The sequence below is a fragment of the Schistocerca serialis genome, chromosome 8 (genome assembly GCF_023864345.2).
Source record: "Schistocerca serialis cubense isolate TAMUIC-IGC-003099 chromosome 8, iqSchSeri2.2, whole genome shotgun sequence".
Lineage (NCBI taxonomy): Eukaryota > Metazoa > Arthropoda > Insecta > Orthoptera > Acrididae > Schistocerca > Schistocerca serialis.
In genome coordinates this window covers 558,646,331-558,664,457 of record NC_064645.1, presented here as the reverse complement: position 1 = coordinate 558,664,457, position 18,127 = coordinate 558,646,331, and the positions used below count along the sequence as shown (strand labels likewise).

The window sequence follows — 18,127 nt, the reverse complement described above, 5'->3', positions numbered from 1 at the left end:
ACTTTGTCTGTGGAAGTTAACATATGCTTTGCTGTTTAGACTACCATTGATGAAATAAGGGCCAATAATTGTAGTACCAAGCATCCCACACCAGATGTTAACTCTCCATTGACACTGATGTTCCACCTGTTTAAGCCATTGTGGGTTGTTGCTGGACCAATAATGCATGTTTCTTGTATTTACCTGTCTTTGAACATGATGTGCACTGGTTTTAGGAATGCCAATCTCGTGTTCAAGCTGTCATGTGCTCATATGTGGATTCATAGCAACGGAAGCAAGAGCTGTAACTTCGGCAGCTTGCGTTGTCATGGGTTGAAACTTCCCGTTTCCTGAAGTGTCGCAGCAAGATGAGAAAATTAGGTATTTATCAATCGGTAGGTCATAAATTTATGTGGCAGCATAACTGAGCTGTATTGGAGCCAACATAAACTTGAAGAGAAATGAAAGTTTTAGAGAAGATGTGATACTCCAGGTAGTTGTAAATGAAAGCGGGTAAGTTATATTGATTGCTTGTGTGAAAGCCTTGCGGAGCTAAAAAGAGGAAAACTTCCTGATCCTAGATACAAGAGAAAACAGTAGATACAAGCTGCTACACAGTTTCATCTTGAGGAACTCAGAAGTATGAGGGTGTGCTGAAAAGTAAAGCCTTGGATTTTTTTATTCCCCTCTCAATATCAGTCATGTTACTCAGCCTATTTCCGTGTTGATGGTGTAAGTTGCAACCCTCTGCCACTAGAAGGGTGGCATCTAACATGGCAGTGTGTAACATAACTTTGCTTGTGCATTAGAAACAGCATGCTGTAATCGAGTTTTTAACCACTGGAAACATGCCTCCAGCTGAAAGCCAAAGAAGACTTAAAGCTGTTTACAGTGATGTAATGTGTGCTGTCGGGTTGTTCATCCCCTTAATGAAGGAAACGGTGGTCCTAACCTCTGTGTGTGTGACAGAGCTCAGAGTGTATGACCACGTGTGGAACCATCTGGACTCATTGGAATCGTGTCAGTGAATTCATCAGAGAAAATCATCAGGTAACACAGTGCACAGTGAGTGTCTTGAATGCCCAAGGAGACTGGACATCTGTCAACAATTTCTTTTGTGTTTTAAGCATGAGGTTGATGGGTTCCTTAACAACATTGTGACAAGTGGTGAAACCTTGGTTCACCATTTTGATGCCAAAAACAAGAGAGCATAAGTTGAGTTATGCCACAAAGAATCACTGATGCCAAAAAAGCTCAAGACCATGCCACCAGCAGACAGTCATGCTCTCAATGTTCTGGAATGTTCAGATGTGCTGCATTTGGAATTCATGCCTAAAGGCACCACCATGAACTCTGCAAGGTACTGCAAGACTGCCAGAAAAGTGAAAACATGAATTTGAAGAGTTCGTAGAGCACCCTCTCCTTCAGGTTGACATTGCCATGCTATATACAAGCACTGCAACAGTGCAGTGCCTTAGGTTCATTGTCATCAATCACACTTCATAGAGTCTCTACTGGGCCCCATAGATTTTCATCTGTTTCCAAAACTTGAGGAACTCATTCGAGAACTTCACTTTGCTAATGATGAAGTAGTGCAAGTAGAGCTTAGGTTGTGACTCCATCAACAAAGTCAAACATTCTACAGTGACAGTAGCTCAAACTTGCTTCTCAGTGGGAGAAATATGTTTCTCACCAGGATGACAACATTGAAAAATGAATATGTAGACAGGGAAAATAAAGATGTAGACTGTTAATAATGTTTGTTTTATTTAAAAAGCTTAAAGTCTTACATACAAAATTTGGAGCATGCCCTCTTATCCTGAGCAAATGAAATGCCCAACTCATTAAATTCTTCCAACATTGTGTATTTATTCTGTTGTATTTAAGCAGAAAACAGGAAAAAAACCTTCGAAGACAGCTAAAATTGTGTGGTAGATTCAAATAAAAATAAAATTAGCAATGAGAAATAATCTCTTAAGGAATGCTTGTGATATATCCATCTGATTTGGCACACAGGAAATTTTCATGTAGATTTGATAGAACTAGTTTGTTTAACAATATGTAAATCATCTACCCCTGAGGTGTATTAAGTACAAGCTACAATAAGTCACTTTGGAGAGAAACTATTATTTCTTGCATAAGAATAATCAGTGTCAAAAGAAAGTCTCATCTCGAGTGTCAAAATAACAGCACTATTTGTAAGAAGGCCTAAGGCCTGAATGAAACAGACCATTTCTAAATTTAAAGTGTAGTAAACTGAGACCAAATGAAGGACAGTTCCAGAGGACAATCCAATAACATAGTCTAGTTTGATGAAACATGGTCAAGTCTGGTGCAGCACTAATGAGACAAAGGCCCAAATCCTTAAAAGCCCACTATCTGATCAGTGTCAGTGGCATCATTGTTGCTCGCAATGAACTGGCTCTCCTAGCCTGGGTGCTGACCTAAATACAGCCTCAGGACCCAGGATACAGCTGGTCCTATTTTTGGTCACATGACCCATATAGGTAAGAGGCCTGTGGGAGGTTGTCATCTGTTGGCCATATAGAATGCGGTCAACTCTGTGTGTCTATTGCAAGGAAGACAGCTGCCTGCATAGCTCAGCCGTAAGGAGGGTTGCTGGCAGAGTAAGTGTTGGCTCATGATACAGCACTGTGTAGTTGCAAGGTGACCAGTATTTACAGTTTATTGGTCTACAATCCATGCCAAAGATTGCAAGGAAGCAAACCAGATAGTGTGATTAGTTGATCCACAGCAGAATCAGCTGTGTGCAGCAGTGGTGTTTGAGCTTCACTAATAGCCAGACAGGCTGAGATGAGCTTTGTGGTTCATAGTATTCCTCCTCCTCCTCCATCTCAGATCAATGACTGCTGCACAGTTAGTTGGATAGTGAAAGTTCTGTTATTATAGTTCCAACACTTAGGGTCACCGATGTTAATTTAATAAATTTTCTGTCGTCCAGTCCCCATAAAGATTCACAATACAGCCCAATAGACAGGGTGCTACATAGTCCTGCTGAGACTTTTTATACTGGATTTCTCAATGACGTGCCAATTTCTGATACAAGTGACTCAATTTTGCTACAATGTACTCGATTTCTCATGTTCTGCTCAAATTTTAATTGAATCACACAGCTCTGCTCCCGGACAGCACCACAGCTCACGGTGAAGTATTGCAAACACAGGAAGCTGTGACACCGTTTCACTGTGGCCCATTGTTTGTCGTTGGTGATACACGTTACTTATTCTTTTAACAGCTGGGTGTTATTTGACATCCAATTGCATACTTACTGTCGGTAGCTGACTGGATTCCATATGGGACAATAACTGATATAGACACACTGAGGTAAATAACAGGCAAAAATTCTGTGTGTGTGGTGCAAAAGTGGCAATAGACGCTAAATAATGAAAAGTGTGAAGTTATCCACATGAGTGCTAAAAGGAATGCGCTAAATTTTGGTTACACAATAAATCACACAAATCTTAAGGATGTGACTTTGACTAAAGGTATGAGTTACTTAAATTGGAATGCTCACATAGATAATGTTGTGGAGGAAGCAAACCAGAGAGTGTGATTAGTTGAAAGAACCCTTAGGATATGTAACAGGTCTACTAAAGAGACTGGCTAAACTACACTTGTCTGTCCCCTTCTGGAGTATTGTTGTGCGGTGTGGAATTTGCATCAGGTAGCATTGATGGAGGGCGTGAAAAAGTTCAAAGGAGGGCAGCTCATTTCGTATTATTGCAAAATAGGGGAGAGTGTGTCGTAGACATGATACATGAATTGGGGTGTCAGTAATTAAAACAAAGGCATTTTTCATTGAGGCAAGATCTTCTCATGAAATTACAGTCTCTTTATTCCCCGAATATGAAAATGTTTTGTTGGCACCCAGGTGCATAGGGAGAAACAATAATTGTAATAAAATAAGAGAAATCAGGGCTTGCATGGAAAGATTTAAGTGTTACAGAGTGGAACAGTGGAAGAATAGCCTAAAGATGGTTCGATGAATTTTGAATCGCAGAATAATCACGTAGATATAGCTGGCACATACACTGATGACAGGCACGACCTGTGATTCGTACAACCCCTGATCTTCTTCTTGCCTTTTTCACTTATTCCATTTCCCTTGTACTTTTTTAAAAGTATGCACCTTCATATATTCTTGGCACCATAACTGACCCATTAAACTTTGAGCATACAGCCATATAAACTCTGTTTCTTCTTCTAATATTTTAGCTGCATACTTTCCGGCCATCTTCAGAGTGAACTGACAGACTGACTGTACAACACCCACTCTGTGCTTTTAAACTTGTAGACTGACTCACTGCGCATGTGGCCACAGATACACATTGATTGGTGGCTAAGAAGTATGCTTAAATTGAGTCTATGGTTATGCAGTCAGTCCATGTTGGGATATAAACATATCGTTATGAGCTGTAATGTAGTGAAGTCTTTGCAAGTTAATTGAAGAAAGCACAGAATTCTGTGATGTCTCCAAGATGTAACCACCATATCTGTTAAGTAAATTCTTTGCCAGACGAATTTCAACTGCTTCTTTCGCCATGAAGTCCCAAAAAGATGACAGCAACACTAGAATTTAGATATTTTCTTACCACATGGGGTGACCGGTGCCGATGCAGTGCTCTGCCACAGCTGATATACTGAGCTGTAAGAGCCGGGTGTACCTATGGTGTTCCGTGCATCTTTCATGAATTGTACGAGTTGTCTGTCTGATGTCCGAAAGGCCACACTTGGAGGTACCTCATAAAATCCAGTCTTGTGGAGCATTGAATCATCTGTTATAACACAAATATGGTGAAAAAATAGCAACGTGAAAATAAGCAGTGGAAAGTGATGTGCACTGCAAATTATTAAGCCTTTGTATCAAATAACTGCTGGTCTTCAAGGTGTATGCCAGTGCCTTCTAGATACTGTTGAAAATTGGTATGCAGATTTCTGCCTCAACACATCAACTGGTACTGAATTTCACCATTTTTATTACTGAAAAATAACAGGGACACTATGAAATTAACGTTCCTCACACTTTTCTACATTTTAACTGGTATGTTCTATAGATGTCTCGTGGATGTGCCATTTGTAGATATTGATGTCCCCATTGGATTCTTCTTCTCAACAGGTCGCGAGTTCATTGCTCCTGTATTGAATGGTGCAAGGACAAACAGTGGTTCAAAATAAAATTCCAGAGTGTGACTTGGCCGAAATAAAGGAACGGATACTGATTTAAAATGCCACAAATGCCTCTCCAAATTTATTCAAACTTTGCTGTGAACAGGTTGCAGACACACAGAGCCAATAAAAGTAAATTTTGAAACTTGAAATATTTCCTGAACAGCGTGAACAACAGTTACATTGCACACAATATGCTTTAACATTTAGTTTAGATATCGGTAATTTCACTTGAAATATTTCAGTGTTACTCATTGTCCTATCACTTACAGTACATGTCTTTACTACAACTTTCAGTCCTAATTGCGGCTCGTGCAGATGCGTAGCCACCGTTTCATTACTGTCTCCTACTGCTCACTTCTGATTGGTCCGCCTCAAGATTTAATAAAAGTTCACCTTAATTAAAACATCTAACTTTTCTCATAAAAATTATTTAAGTTATTGAAATTATTAAATGATTGTTCTCGGAACAAGAAAGACTGTCAGTACACTTGAAAGTTAAATTTTATTAGTAATCTGGAAAAGCAAATTGTGAGTGATATGTGGTTTGGTGCTCTGTTTGAATGGTTATTCCCCACTGCTCAAGCATAGGAAGCCTCTCACACGTTCCATTTCCTCACATTACATGACCAGTAGGTGTCGCATGGTGTGAGGACAGCTGTCAATGCCGACTACTACTACTACTACTACTACTACAGCTTCGCTCTATACACTGCGGCCTATAATGTAGCGTAGGAATATAAGGGGGCACAATGTGGCATAAATGTCGCACTGTGGTGAAACTCTAAGTAATGCTGTCTTCAATGAAGTGCGAAAAGTCACTTTAATGACAAGCTCCCACATATGGTGAGAAAGATATAGATTTAAATCTCTCTGTCTTCTTCCTAGTTCCTTATGTCCATCGTAAGTTTTATTCATAGTGCCTTACTTACAGGGGATAGGCAAAATAATTTGAACACCTTTACTTACTTGGGAATGGTTTATTATTAAAAGATTTGACTCCCATTTGGCGGTAATACAGCTGCGATTCTTTGTGAAATTCTGGCATATAATGATTGTGTAGTCTCCACTTGAATGTTATGCCACTCTTCGATCAGAACCCCTTCTAACTCCTGTAGTGATGAGGGAGTGGAAATCTGTAGTAGAGTCTGTCCTTCAATACTGCCCACAAGGGTTCAGTAATGTTCAAGTCTGGGGGCTGTGCTGGCCAGGGAAGACGCTGGAGCTCAGTTGCATGCTCCTCATACCACAATTATACTGTCCTGGCTGTGTGAATGGGTGCATTATTATCCTGAAATACGGCATCATGTTGGGGAACATCATTTGAATGATGAGGTGCATCTGATCATCTAAAATGCTGACATAATCGTTGGCTGTAACATGGCCTTTGAGAGTAATGATGGGACCAGCAGAATACCAAGATATGGCTGCCCACACCATCACACTTCCACTTCTATGCTTAACCATTGGAATCAAATAATCAGGATTGTAGTCTTATTGTGGCATTCTCTAGATGTAAACCTAGCCCGATGTTGGAAATAATGAAAACGTTGACTCGTCGGACTGTATGATGTGTTTCCACTGATCACCCACCCAGGATTTTTGCTCCTGACACAATGTTTCATGCTTCTTTGTATTGGATGTCATCACTAATGGTTTCAATATAGCATCTCATCCATTAATATTTGCTTTATGGAGTTCTCAGTGAAAAGTATTGATAGATATGGGATCACGAAGATGGCTATTGAGCTCTGCACTCACTTAAGCTGCTGTAGTTTTGTGTTGTTTTGACACAATTTGTGTTAGCGTATGATGATCTCTGTCATTTAGTTTTGATTTGCATCTACTATTACGTTTACACGATGATGTCTTTCCATGTTTTGTGTAGGCTCTCATGACTGTTAAAAGAGTTGCTCTTGAAGCATTAAATAGGTTGGCTATCTTGGTTACTGATGCTCCAGCTAATTAGACCTCCACAATCTGCCCTCTTTGGAACTCTGTTAGGTCTTTCCTTGCACGTCGATCTTGGCCTCTGAACGCAAATACAAAGTGTGCACTACTCATAAACAACCTGCACTAATCCCTAGTCCGTACTGAACACACACAGTGCAGCGTGACATGTGCCTTACCTGCGTTGCTCACCATCAAACACGACCATCCCATTACTACCACTGTTCACATAACTTTGCCTATCCCCTGAATACCCATATCCTTCAAAAACTCCCTTTAAGTGTTGAATCTAATCTCCTGCAGAGTGCTCTCATCAGCAGTACTATGTGTTTTGTGAAGGAGGACACTCATTGTCAGGCAATGATGGTGGCAGAAATTTGAATCTGAATATAACTGAGTCGACTTCTGATTTACCAGCTGTGCAGCCATTACCTTACAGCATTGTTTGTGGAGAACCAACCCAGCTCTGTACATTATTAGCATCATTTATTTACTTCCTTTGTGTGTGTGTGTGTGTGTGTGTGTGTGTGTGTGTGTCTATATAAAAGTACTGCTCTTGAAATCTGTAAAAATTATGTACTAGTAGAATATTAATTTCTGTTCCTCACAAGAACACTTATCTAAAAAGAACAATTATGTGTGTCAGTTTTTTCCCTGGTCAAAACATAAACTAATTTGTAATGACAAGCAGACAGGATTTCCACTTTTGACAATGCTACTCAGCCACCCTGTTTGGAGCAGATGCTGTCTGAAGAGGAGGCTGATGACGACGGAGAGAGTGCGGGCGCCAGCTCGAGCTATGTGACAGCCGATGAGGGCTATGAGGCCGATGTGGAGATACCACTGCAGCCTGTTGGCAGTGCCTGTGCTATTGACGATCCTCGTTGCTCCAGGAGGTATGAAGTGGTGTGTGCACGTAGCCACAACAGCGAGCACCACCGCCGCTCACCTCGGCTGATCGAACCCCAGCTCTGCAAACTGGCAGTAGATATACTTATCCGGTAAGCACCTGGGTCCAATATTATTTGTGGAAGTTTCTTTTTCTTCCAATATTTGGTACATTTTACATGTTGCATTGAAATAAAAGTTGCAAAAAAGCTCTAATTGATGCAATTTGGTACCCATGCACAATGTTGGCTCAGTTACTGAATAATCTCTTATGACACTAACCTCTCCTTTCAACTGCTCTTCCAAGTATTTTGCCCCCATCTGACAAAATTGCATCATCATCCATAAACCTCAAAGTTTAAATTTTTTCTCCTTTTATGAAGTTTTCATCACTTGCCTTAACAGCTTGCTCAGTGTGCAGACTAATAACACTGTCTGAGTCTCTTCTCAGTTGCACCTTATCTTTCATGCCCTTTGACTATTACAACTGCAGTCCAGCCTCTGTACAAGTTGCAAATAATCTTTTGCTTCCTGTATTTTATTCCTGGTTTTCTTTGATGATTTAAAAATAATACTGATTAAAAGTTCTCTCCTTTTGATGAAGAAACAAGAACCCTGAATTACGTAATATTTGAATGTTCATAGTCTCTCATGTTAATTGAATTAAACCAAGGGTATTGCCTTTTATCTGTAAAATCCTTCATCTTGTTGATTGGAGATACTTTTGTATTCAGTTTGACTTATCTTAAATACAGGATCTTTGAGGGTTTACCATATAGCACTTTAATATATTTTACATATTACTAACTGTGCCTGGCATGCATTGCAGTGAATGTTTCTTTCTTTTCTTAATAGATACACATATACCAACATATACGAAGTAGACACAGTTGTTGTTCTTTTTTTTTTTTGGGGGGGGGGGGGGGGGGGGTCCTACAGCAATCACCATGTTCCATACCTTTGTTGCCAAATGCCTCAATTTTGCCATTCTTACTAACCCTGAGTTATTGCTGTTCTCTCCATGGCTTCTCGGACATGCTTTAGCCACCCATTTCATGGTCTTCCCCTTCGTCTCTTCCCAGGAAGTTGCTGTGAAACTGCTCTTGTTGGCTACTTGTCTTCTACCATTCTTTTCATATGCTCTAACTGTCTTAGCTGTCTTTTTTTGTACCTCCCATGGAACCCTCTGGTCACCTTCCAGGAATTCCTTATTTTCAGAGATGCCTTCCTAAGAACACTTATCTTTTGGCAAAAGAAAGGACAACTGTACACAACCTGGAAACAGATCTTGACCTAATCAGCCTCCCTGCAGACTAAGGCTCCACCACTATTGGGATGAGTCGCAGTGACTGTCTGACAGAAGACCTCGAGCCAGCTGTCTGATTCCTCCACCTGGAAACTCTGCCATAGTGATCCCATCCCAGAAGTCCAACCTTATACGTGCTCCCCAAAATCACAAACACAACAATCCTGGGTGCCCCATTGTAGCTGGCTATTGTGCTCCCATTGAAAGAATTTCTGCTCTTATTGACCAACATCTCCTACCAGTTGCCCAATACTACCTTTATCTCCTGAATCCCTACGTGTCATTGTTGGTGCCACTTCCCTGTGCACCAGCATCCCTCATGACCTTAGCCTTACTGCTATCAAAAGACTTCCTCTCCCGACATCCTTCAGGCTCCATATTATCCATCTTGTTCCTTATACGTGTTGCTAACTGTATCCTGACTCACAACTACTTTTCCCTTGAAGGGGAGGCATACAAACAAATCCACGCCACAGCCATGGACACCTGCATGACACCCTCTTATGCTAACATATATATAAAAAAATCAAAGATGAGGTGACTTACCGAACGAAAGTGCTGGCAGGTTGATAGACACACAAACATACACACAAAATTCAAGCTTTCGCAACAAACTGTTGCCTCATCAGGAAAGAGGGAAGGAGAGGGAAAGACGAAAGGAAGTGGGTTTTAAGGGAGAGGGTAAGGAGTCATTCCAATCCCGGGAGTGGAAAGACTTACCTTAGGGGGAAAAAAGGACGGGTATACACTCGCACACACACACACATATCCATCCACACATATATAGAGACACAAGCAGCATCGAGTACAGCCCTCCTGACCCTGTCGAATCTGTATTCGTGTAACATTCTCGGGGTCCCAATCAATGTGAGCAGCAGTATCATGACTGGATCTACTGTGGTCTCGACTGTTGATTATCCTGCAGCTGTTGAATTCTGAGCTTAGGTGGTAGACATTTCTCCTTAGGTGGAGCATAATATGACATTCTCCATACAAACATAATTTAAAAGTGATTTCTGAATGAGAAACTCACTACACAATCTTTCCTTACATGCATAATGTAGACCTTGTTACTCTTCACTGCTTTGTACGGTTGCGCTGAAATGCTAATCGTTTGCATGGTGCTCCATTGTGTTGCAGTTACAGTGCCATGCATTGTAGATGTAGTTCTCTTAATCTCATTATTTCTCTGAGATTATAATATCTCTGTCCTGATGCTTTACTTAGAACTCATTACCAAGATATGCTGTGGAAGATGTGTGCAAAAATTTAGAGCATCTTACTACAGGCATCGTGTCCACCAGAAAGTATTTTCTAATCTCTTTAGTAGTTTATCAGCTTGTGTCAGAATTTTTCCTCTGAAATTTAGTCTCTTATAATAAAGGAAGTCTCAACACTCAGTACATGGTACAGATTGTCAGATGGTTTAAGAAGAAGGCAGTAGTGTAAGTAACTTCATACTGATTGAATGTGTCCCACTGACAGAGCAGTGTTGGACAGATCTAGTTGTCTAGTTGCATACTAGAGCCTCCCTTTCCTAAACCCAGATGGCTGTTAATTAGTTACATTCCATAGATTGATTGAACAATTCTGTTATTGAAATGAAATGATGCAGAACAAGTCAGTTTGCAGGATATGTATGCTTGTTTGATGATGATGATGATGATGATGATGATGATGATGATGATGTCCCACACTCCTTGACAGAGCGTAGGGGAGCGATATGGAAGACCCGCACTGCCGTACTAGGCAAGTTCCTAGTGGAGGTGATTTGCCGTTGCCTTCGTTAACATTAATGAACACTTTATTTTTTAATCGTACTCGAGCAACTACAATTAAAGCAAGTCAGTATTTTTTTCCATTTCGTTGATGAATTTCTACTTAAAAAACTGGTAGCCAGTAAATATATGAAACAATATCCATTTAATTTTTGTTGTGACCATAATTATGCCTTCTACCAGATTGTACTTTCTGACCCATTTGTTGTTCTCCTGCTTCTCTTAGTAATTAGCACTACATATTTGTTCCATTTTTGGTGAGTAATCCTAAGTGTTTTAGTGGATTTCATATTGTGGAGCAGATGATCAAAGATTTTTGTTGCTCATAGTGAACTCCTTTCTGAGCAACCAACAGCTTTAGTAATGGGTAATAAAGGTAATTTTTTCCTCTAGTGTTAGACAGACATATCACATTCTTTTGAAATTGTTATGAGTTATTTATGATACATTTCATTTGTGAATAAAGGTATTGTGATCGTGCAGTTAAAATACCTTGCTTCTGTGAGATATCTACATGATGTCTGTGGTTGAGAACCACACATTATGCGAGATTTATTACTTTCCTGGCCTATATATTGCTCCACAAAATTTAGGGAGAACTGCCGGATGTTTGTAACTTCTTGCTACAATATTTCGGCGCAGAGTTTTCTGGCCATCTTCAGGTGATACTGGTGAAAACTCCCTGAGCTCTGGTGCTTAAGGCTCCACTGGCACATGCGTGGTAGATTCACTTGATGTTGCGTGTGCACTACTTGAACATGTTCGATTCTGCTGCGTTGTGTGCCCTTCGTGGTGAAAACTCACCGCATCAATATCAATTTGATTGTCTTCCCGTGATTCCATCACAGAGCTATGCCGGCTACGGAGCACACGAAGATTTTCGACGATTGGATTGAATGCTGGATTTAATTGGAAACCGCCGTCTCGATTAATAAGAAACTCACTGTCAGACAGCTGTATTTCTATGGATTCATTAATAATAGAACTCCGAAAGATAGATGTATGAGCCACAATTTTTGTCTCATTGTGATTCACAACATGACCAGTGGAAATACAGTGTTCGGCAATGGCAAACTTACAAGCCTGAAGAAAGCGAGTATACTGCTGATGTTCTACAATGCGATCCTGCACAGTACGCGTCATTTGCCCTATATTAGAATTGCTGCATTCACACGGAATCCTGTAAACATCTGTCTCGCGCAGCTGTAGGTCATCTTTGACAGATCCCAACAGCGATGAAATTTTTGCAGGAGGGCAAAAGATTGCTTTCACTTTATATTTTCTTAGTATTCTGCCTATGTGCGCTGAAATATTACCAAATATGTGGTAAATAGGCAGTTGTTTCAAAGGCCTCTTCCTCTTGCTTGCTCCGCCATTTACAGGTCTACAGCACTCTCTCCACTTGCTGGGACAAATACCCATTCTTCAGAAATACAGTCTGCAGGTGCTCCAGTTCCATTTGCAAACTATAGGTGTCAGAGATGATGTGGGCTCGATGAATCAATAGAGTTGGAGGGTTGCCCGCCATTTTTAAATGTCTTGGTGTGACTTAAGAGCGATGGCACACTTGGTCATTCAGTATGCAGAAAGCCCACTCACAGAGACCTTTACTTGCAAGCCACTAGTTGCCACCATCCGGCACAAACGATGAGTGTTTTGAAGACATTGATTCACCGAGCCATCATCTCTGACACCGATAGTTTGCAAACGGAACTGGAGCACCTACAGACTGTATTTCTGAAGAATGGGTATTCGTCCCAGCAAGTAGAGAGAGTGCTGCAGACCTGTAAATGACGGAGCAAAGAAGAAGAAGAGGTCTTTAAAATGACTGCCTATTTACCACATATTGGTAATATTTCAGGGCACATAGGCAGAATACTAGGAAAATATAAAGTGATTAAGTAAAAGCAATCTTTCACCCTCATGCAAAAATTTCGTCGCTGTTGGAATCTGTCAAAGACGACCTAGAGCTGCGCAAGGCAGGTATTTACAGGATTCTGTGTGAATGCAGCAAATCTTATATAGGGCAAACGATGCATACTGTGCAGGATCACATTGTAGAACATCAGCAGCATACTCGCCTTCTTTGTAAATCTGCCATCGCCAAACACTGTATTTTCACTGGTCATGTCATGAATTACAATGAAAGAAAAATTGTGGCTCATACGTCTAACTTTTGGAGTTATATTATTAATGAATCTGTGTAAATACGGCTGTCTGACAGTGAGTCTCTTATTAATTGAGACGGCAGTTTCCAATTAAATATGGCATTGAATCTAATTGTCGAAAAACCTCGTGTCCTCTGTAGCCGGCGTAGCTCTGTGATGAAACCACGGGAAGACAATCAAATTGATATTGATGCGGTGACCTTTCACCACGAAGGGCGCGCCGCGCAGCAGAATCGAACACGCTCAAGTAGCGCACACGCAATGCCAAGTGTATCCACCATGCACGTGCCAGCGGAGCCTTAAATACCAGATCTTGGCGAGTTTTCGCCAGTATATCATGAAGATGGCCGGAAGACTCTGCACTGAAATGTTGTGGCAGGAAGTTACAAACATCTGGCAGTTCTCCCAAAATTTTGTGGAACCACCACACATTATTCTTACTGCACGCTTTTGTGCATTTCGTACTTACTTTTTAAGTGGTGAGTTACTGCAGAAAATAATTCCACAAGATGTTATTGAGTGCAAATATGCAAAGAATGTCAGGAGGTTAATTTACTATTTTTCACGATCAACAATTACACAAAGAGCTAAAGCAGCTGAACTTAATTGTTTGAGAAGTTCTTTAATGTGCTTCTTTCAGTGCATCAGTATGTACACCCAAAAATTTAGAGCATTTATTGACTCCTGTTCATGTACTGCATCAATTATTGGTATGACTATATTTGTTCTACAGAACTGAATATAGTGTGTTTTCCCAAAATTAAGGGAAAATCCATTTTCAGAGAATCACTTAATAATTCTGTGGAAAACATCATTTCCAATCTCTTCTGTTCCTTTCTCTCTAGTGGGACTGATAATGACACTACTATCCCAGTGAAAAGTACTAATTCTGCTTGGTGAATGTTAAATGGAAAGTCATTCACATATGTAAGGAATAAGAGTGGACCCAAAATTGAACCCTGTGAGACCCTCTTTGTGATTTCTCCCCAGTCACTAAAATTTTATACCTTTCCAGTGTAGTCTGAATTATTCAACACAGTTTTTTGCATGTGCTTCTATTTGTTTGTGTTGTATGGCATATATGGCAGCACTTCCCAGTGTGGGTCTGGGGACATGATGCTGCTAGCCTAGGGCTTGCATTGTGAAGCAGTGACTGGCTGTGAGGGCCCCATTATTTCACCACGTCATATTGGATGTCACTGCCTCGGCAGCCTAAGCATTTGGCATTATCTCTTTTGTGTGTTCTTCACAGTTTAGTGTCTTTCTACCTGCCTGGCCAGTCTTGGCCCGAGTTGCATGCTTTGACATGGTAGGTGGGGGCTAGAATCTCAGTCTGATTGATCCTTTTCCAATAGTTGTTTTATTAAGGATTCCATAGATGTTCAATAACATTTCCGAGCCATCAGCCTATTCACTTTCTTGAGGGGTTGTATTGAGACGTGAGAGACAGGACAGCCAGTCCGTGTACAAGATACCTCAACAATTAAACTAAATGGAAATGTTGTGACTGACAGTTCACAAATAGCAGGAATTTTGACTGAAATTAGTAGAATTATAAAAGTATCCCATATATATAATATTCTTATGTGCATTATTAATTACTGTCAGGGGTACATAGTTCTTGACATTTTAATAACTCTTTAAAATCTTACTGTATTTTTTATGTATGCATTTAATTTTTAATCTTGACATATTGTGGCATTTATATAAATCTCCTTTCTCCTCTTACATGATATTTTAATTCCCGTAGTTATCCATGGGTTGCTTGTTTTTATTTAGGAAAGCAGCTTTCAAATATTGACAGCAATTTACAGTATAATAAATTGAATTTGGCATTAGCATCTCTCTTGTATGTTCATCATCCAATAGCACCTCACTTAACTTACTCTTGAAACATTGTATCCTGTTCTCATTAATAAGCCTCGCTGCTTTGCATGGCTGTGAGTATTATGTGGGCTTCACTGCTTTTCATGAGCTTCAAACTCTGTCAGTATGTTGCAAATGCTTCAGCAGTTTACGATTAGGGTTTTAATACTTTCACTTGTGGGAGGCATTTCTTTCTATCTTACACTGATACTTCTGGGATTCCTATAGCTACCGTATTCACTCGAATCTAAGCCGCACTCGAGTCTAAGCCGCACCTGAAAAATGAGACTCGAAATCAAGGGAAAAAAAATTTCCCGAATCTAAGTTGCACCAGAAATTTGAGACTCGAAATTCAAGGGGAGAGAAAAGTTTTAGGCCGCACCTCCAAATCGAAACAAAGTTGGTCCATTGTAATGTGAAACACAATTTAGGTTGAATGAATGACAATACAGCTACAGTAGTTTGGTTCGAGTCTTAAGCTTAGCAGTTAAACTTTACCAGGTAGCCATTGCTATGCGTCAGGTGCTCTGTCTGTATTTATGTGGGTACCCTTCCTTTTTCATGTGCTTTGTCTGGTTTGAATGGATTGCTTATTTTTCTTTGATCTGATAAGTACCGTTCTCTTTGCTATAGGTGTTTACCTCACTCTAAGCTAAAAATGCATTACTGTAATGTGTCATGCATTGTTTGTTGCATTCTGATAATGAGTGTTTACAGCCTGTCTCGCGGCATGGCTTGCTTTTGTGCATGCTACCACCGCTTACAATTAAAAAGAGAGAGAGAAAGAGGAATCGTCTCATTAGCGAAACAATGGCAAGAGACTGCTATTTGTTGTTACTTACACTGCTGCTTTCTTTGATAATGATCAACAAGAACCAAATAATAGACTGCGTATGATAGAAGATGTTCTGAACGAGAGTTTAGCGAAAATTTTTCACCGTTTGAAAACCTTTGCAGACGCCTCTATAGTACATTACATTCTGCACATAAATTAGAGTCATCTTAGATTTAAAAATCTGCTTCATTTCTGACTGTATCACTATTAGGCATTAGAATAATATGAATATAAACATGACATGATATGTATATTCTTCCGCGTTTGCTGTTGTCTCTCACTCAAGTTTCGTAGTTTACTAGGCAGACAGGATTTAAATGAGATAGCAGCAAACACGGAAGAATACATGGCAAAATGTTTATATTCGTATTAGTCTTATGGTGAAGAGAATACTGCATGTGATTCACAATTCATAAAAGTTCCTATTAGCAACCATCTCTTCTCACAGGTAGGAAAAAATTCAGAACGTAGAGTTGGCCATATTGACAAACATCCCAAACAGTCTTCAGTCTTGTGAGTCGGATTTTTGTAGTACATTGAAATGCTGCTACATTCAAAGATGAACAACAGAGAATTTGTATTTACTTCTTTGGATAATGTATGAAAATGCAGTGGTCGAAACTCGGGGCGGAGAAAAAAAGCTCGTCTTCCACCTTTTTTTCCAATTTATTTACTGATGCAGGTGTTTTGGCGCCAGTATTTATCTTTGTGCCTGCAAAGCATGCCTGTGTAGTGCTACATATATTCGATGGCAGAAGTTAGTTGTGGCGGCACCTACCAATATTTTGCAGAACTTCCGCTTACTTTGCACTCGATTCTAAACCGCAGGCGGTTTTTTGGATTACAAAAACTGGAAAAAAAAGTGCGGCTTAGATTTGAGTAAATACGGTATTGTTATCTGGATTGGATGGAGAGTCACCTAAACAAAAAAAAAAGCATCCTTGTGTGCACCCCACACATGGTCAGCTGCCTGAGTAGCAGCCTTTGATGTGCAATGTACAACTGATCCATTTAGGGGGCCCTACAGTTCTCAACCAAATGGCGCAAGTCCAGGAAGTCACAGCCTAGCTTGTCAAATAACTTTTGAAGTCTCTGAGTCAGTCCTCCCACTCGACTCTGAATTAAAAGGCCAGGTTCAGTTCTGGAGACAATGCAGCAAATTGTGGAGTTTGTTGAAACTCCATGTGCAAGGCTAGTCTTCTCAACCTTCTCTGCCAGTTGCTAGAATGACCCAAGAATAACGTCAGAGCCCAGATGTCTGGCCTCATTTGTTCCAACTTGCACCACAATCTGCAGTTGGTTCCACCCTGTTCCCTCAGCAGCTGTTGGAATAACCTCTTCAGCATGTTGAATGAGGCCCCCAGGCAACCATACTGAGTGCGCCTAGTGTCCTTTCCTGTTCCTTGCTGCTATTTCCCTAAGGCTTATCATTATTCGCCATACATTTGAACTGGTGACGATTAATAGACCCTTCCATTTTGCATTTGCCTCCTCCTGACAGTGGACAAAACAAGTTTTTCCCAAAACAGGTGAAGTGAGTTCCAATTGCTCAGTTTCACTGAATGATAGCACCTCAAACTTGTCGGTTAGGGGAATCGGTACAAAACCCTGGGTCCTTTCTGGTCCCTGTCATCCTGTAAAGGACTGCTACATCTACCACTGACATGCCCGATGCAGTCAAGTGGACAAGTAATGACAGATCCTCTACTTTCTGCAAAGGAGACACGATCCATGGGAGAGAATAGTTCTTGAGGTACCTCTGGTACAGGTATAACAGGTACAAGACTCTCAGGAGCTCTTCCAACACACCAATTTGCAGCAGCTGCCAATAGTTTGACAGTAGTCAGTGTGATTTCTAGCTGCTTACAAACGTCAACCAACCCATCGTGTGTTTGAGAACATCATTCACAATAGGACTGCAGTTTGGCTGGAGCAATGTATTTTAAGGCAGTGAACAAATAACTTTAATTAAAGCCAATTGATTATCTTTTAATCTGTTGAGCTAAAAAGTTACTAATTCACTGTAAGAATTGAAGCAAATACACAAAACGAGATTTCTATTAATGCAACACAATAATGTGTTGTAAAAACTACTAGTGTCCTAAAACATTTTGAGGCTAATTATCATTGCTAACATATTCAGAAACAGAGTTAATTTATGATAAATGCA

At 40.3% G+C, this 18,127-nt stretch overlaps 1 protein-coding gene across 1 annotated transcript in view; it reads left to right on the top strand.

The window, feature by feature from the left end:
* LOC126416782 (lysosomal-trafficking regulator) overlaps window positions 1-18,127 on the top strand; it is a 603,504-nt gene that overhangs the window by 199,858 nt on the left and 385,519 nt on the right. Inside the window, exon 18 of the mRNA XM_050084644.1 lies at window positions 7,858-8,117. Within this exon, the coding sequence (XP_049940601.1) occupies window positions 7,858-8,117 (260 nt within the window). The remainder of the gene's footprint in view (window positions 1-7,857; window positions 8,118-18,127) is intronic.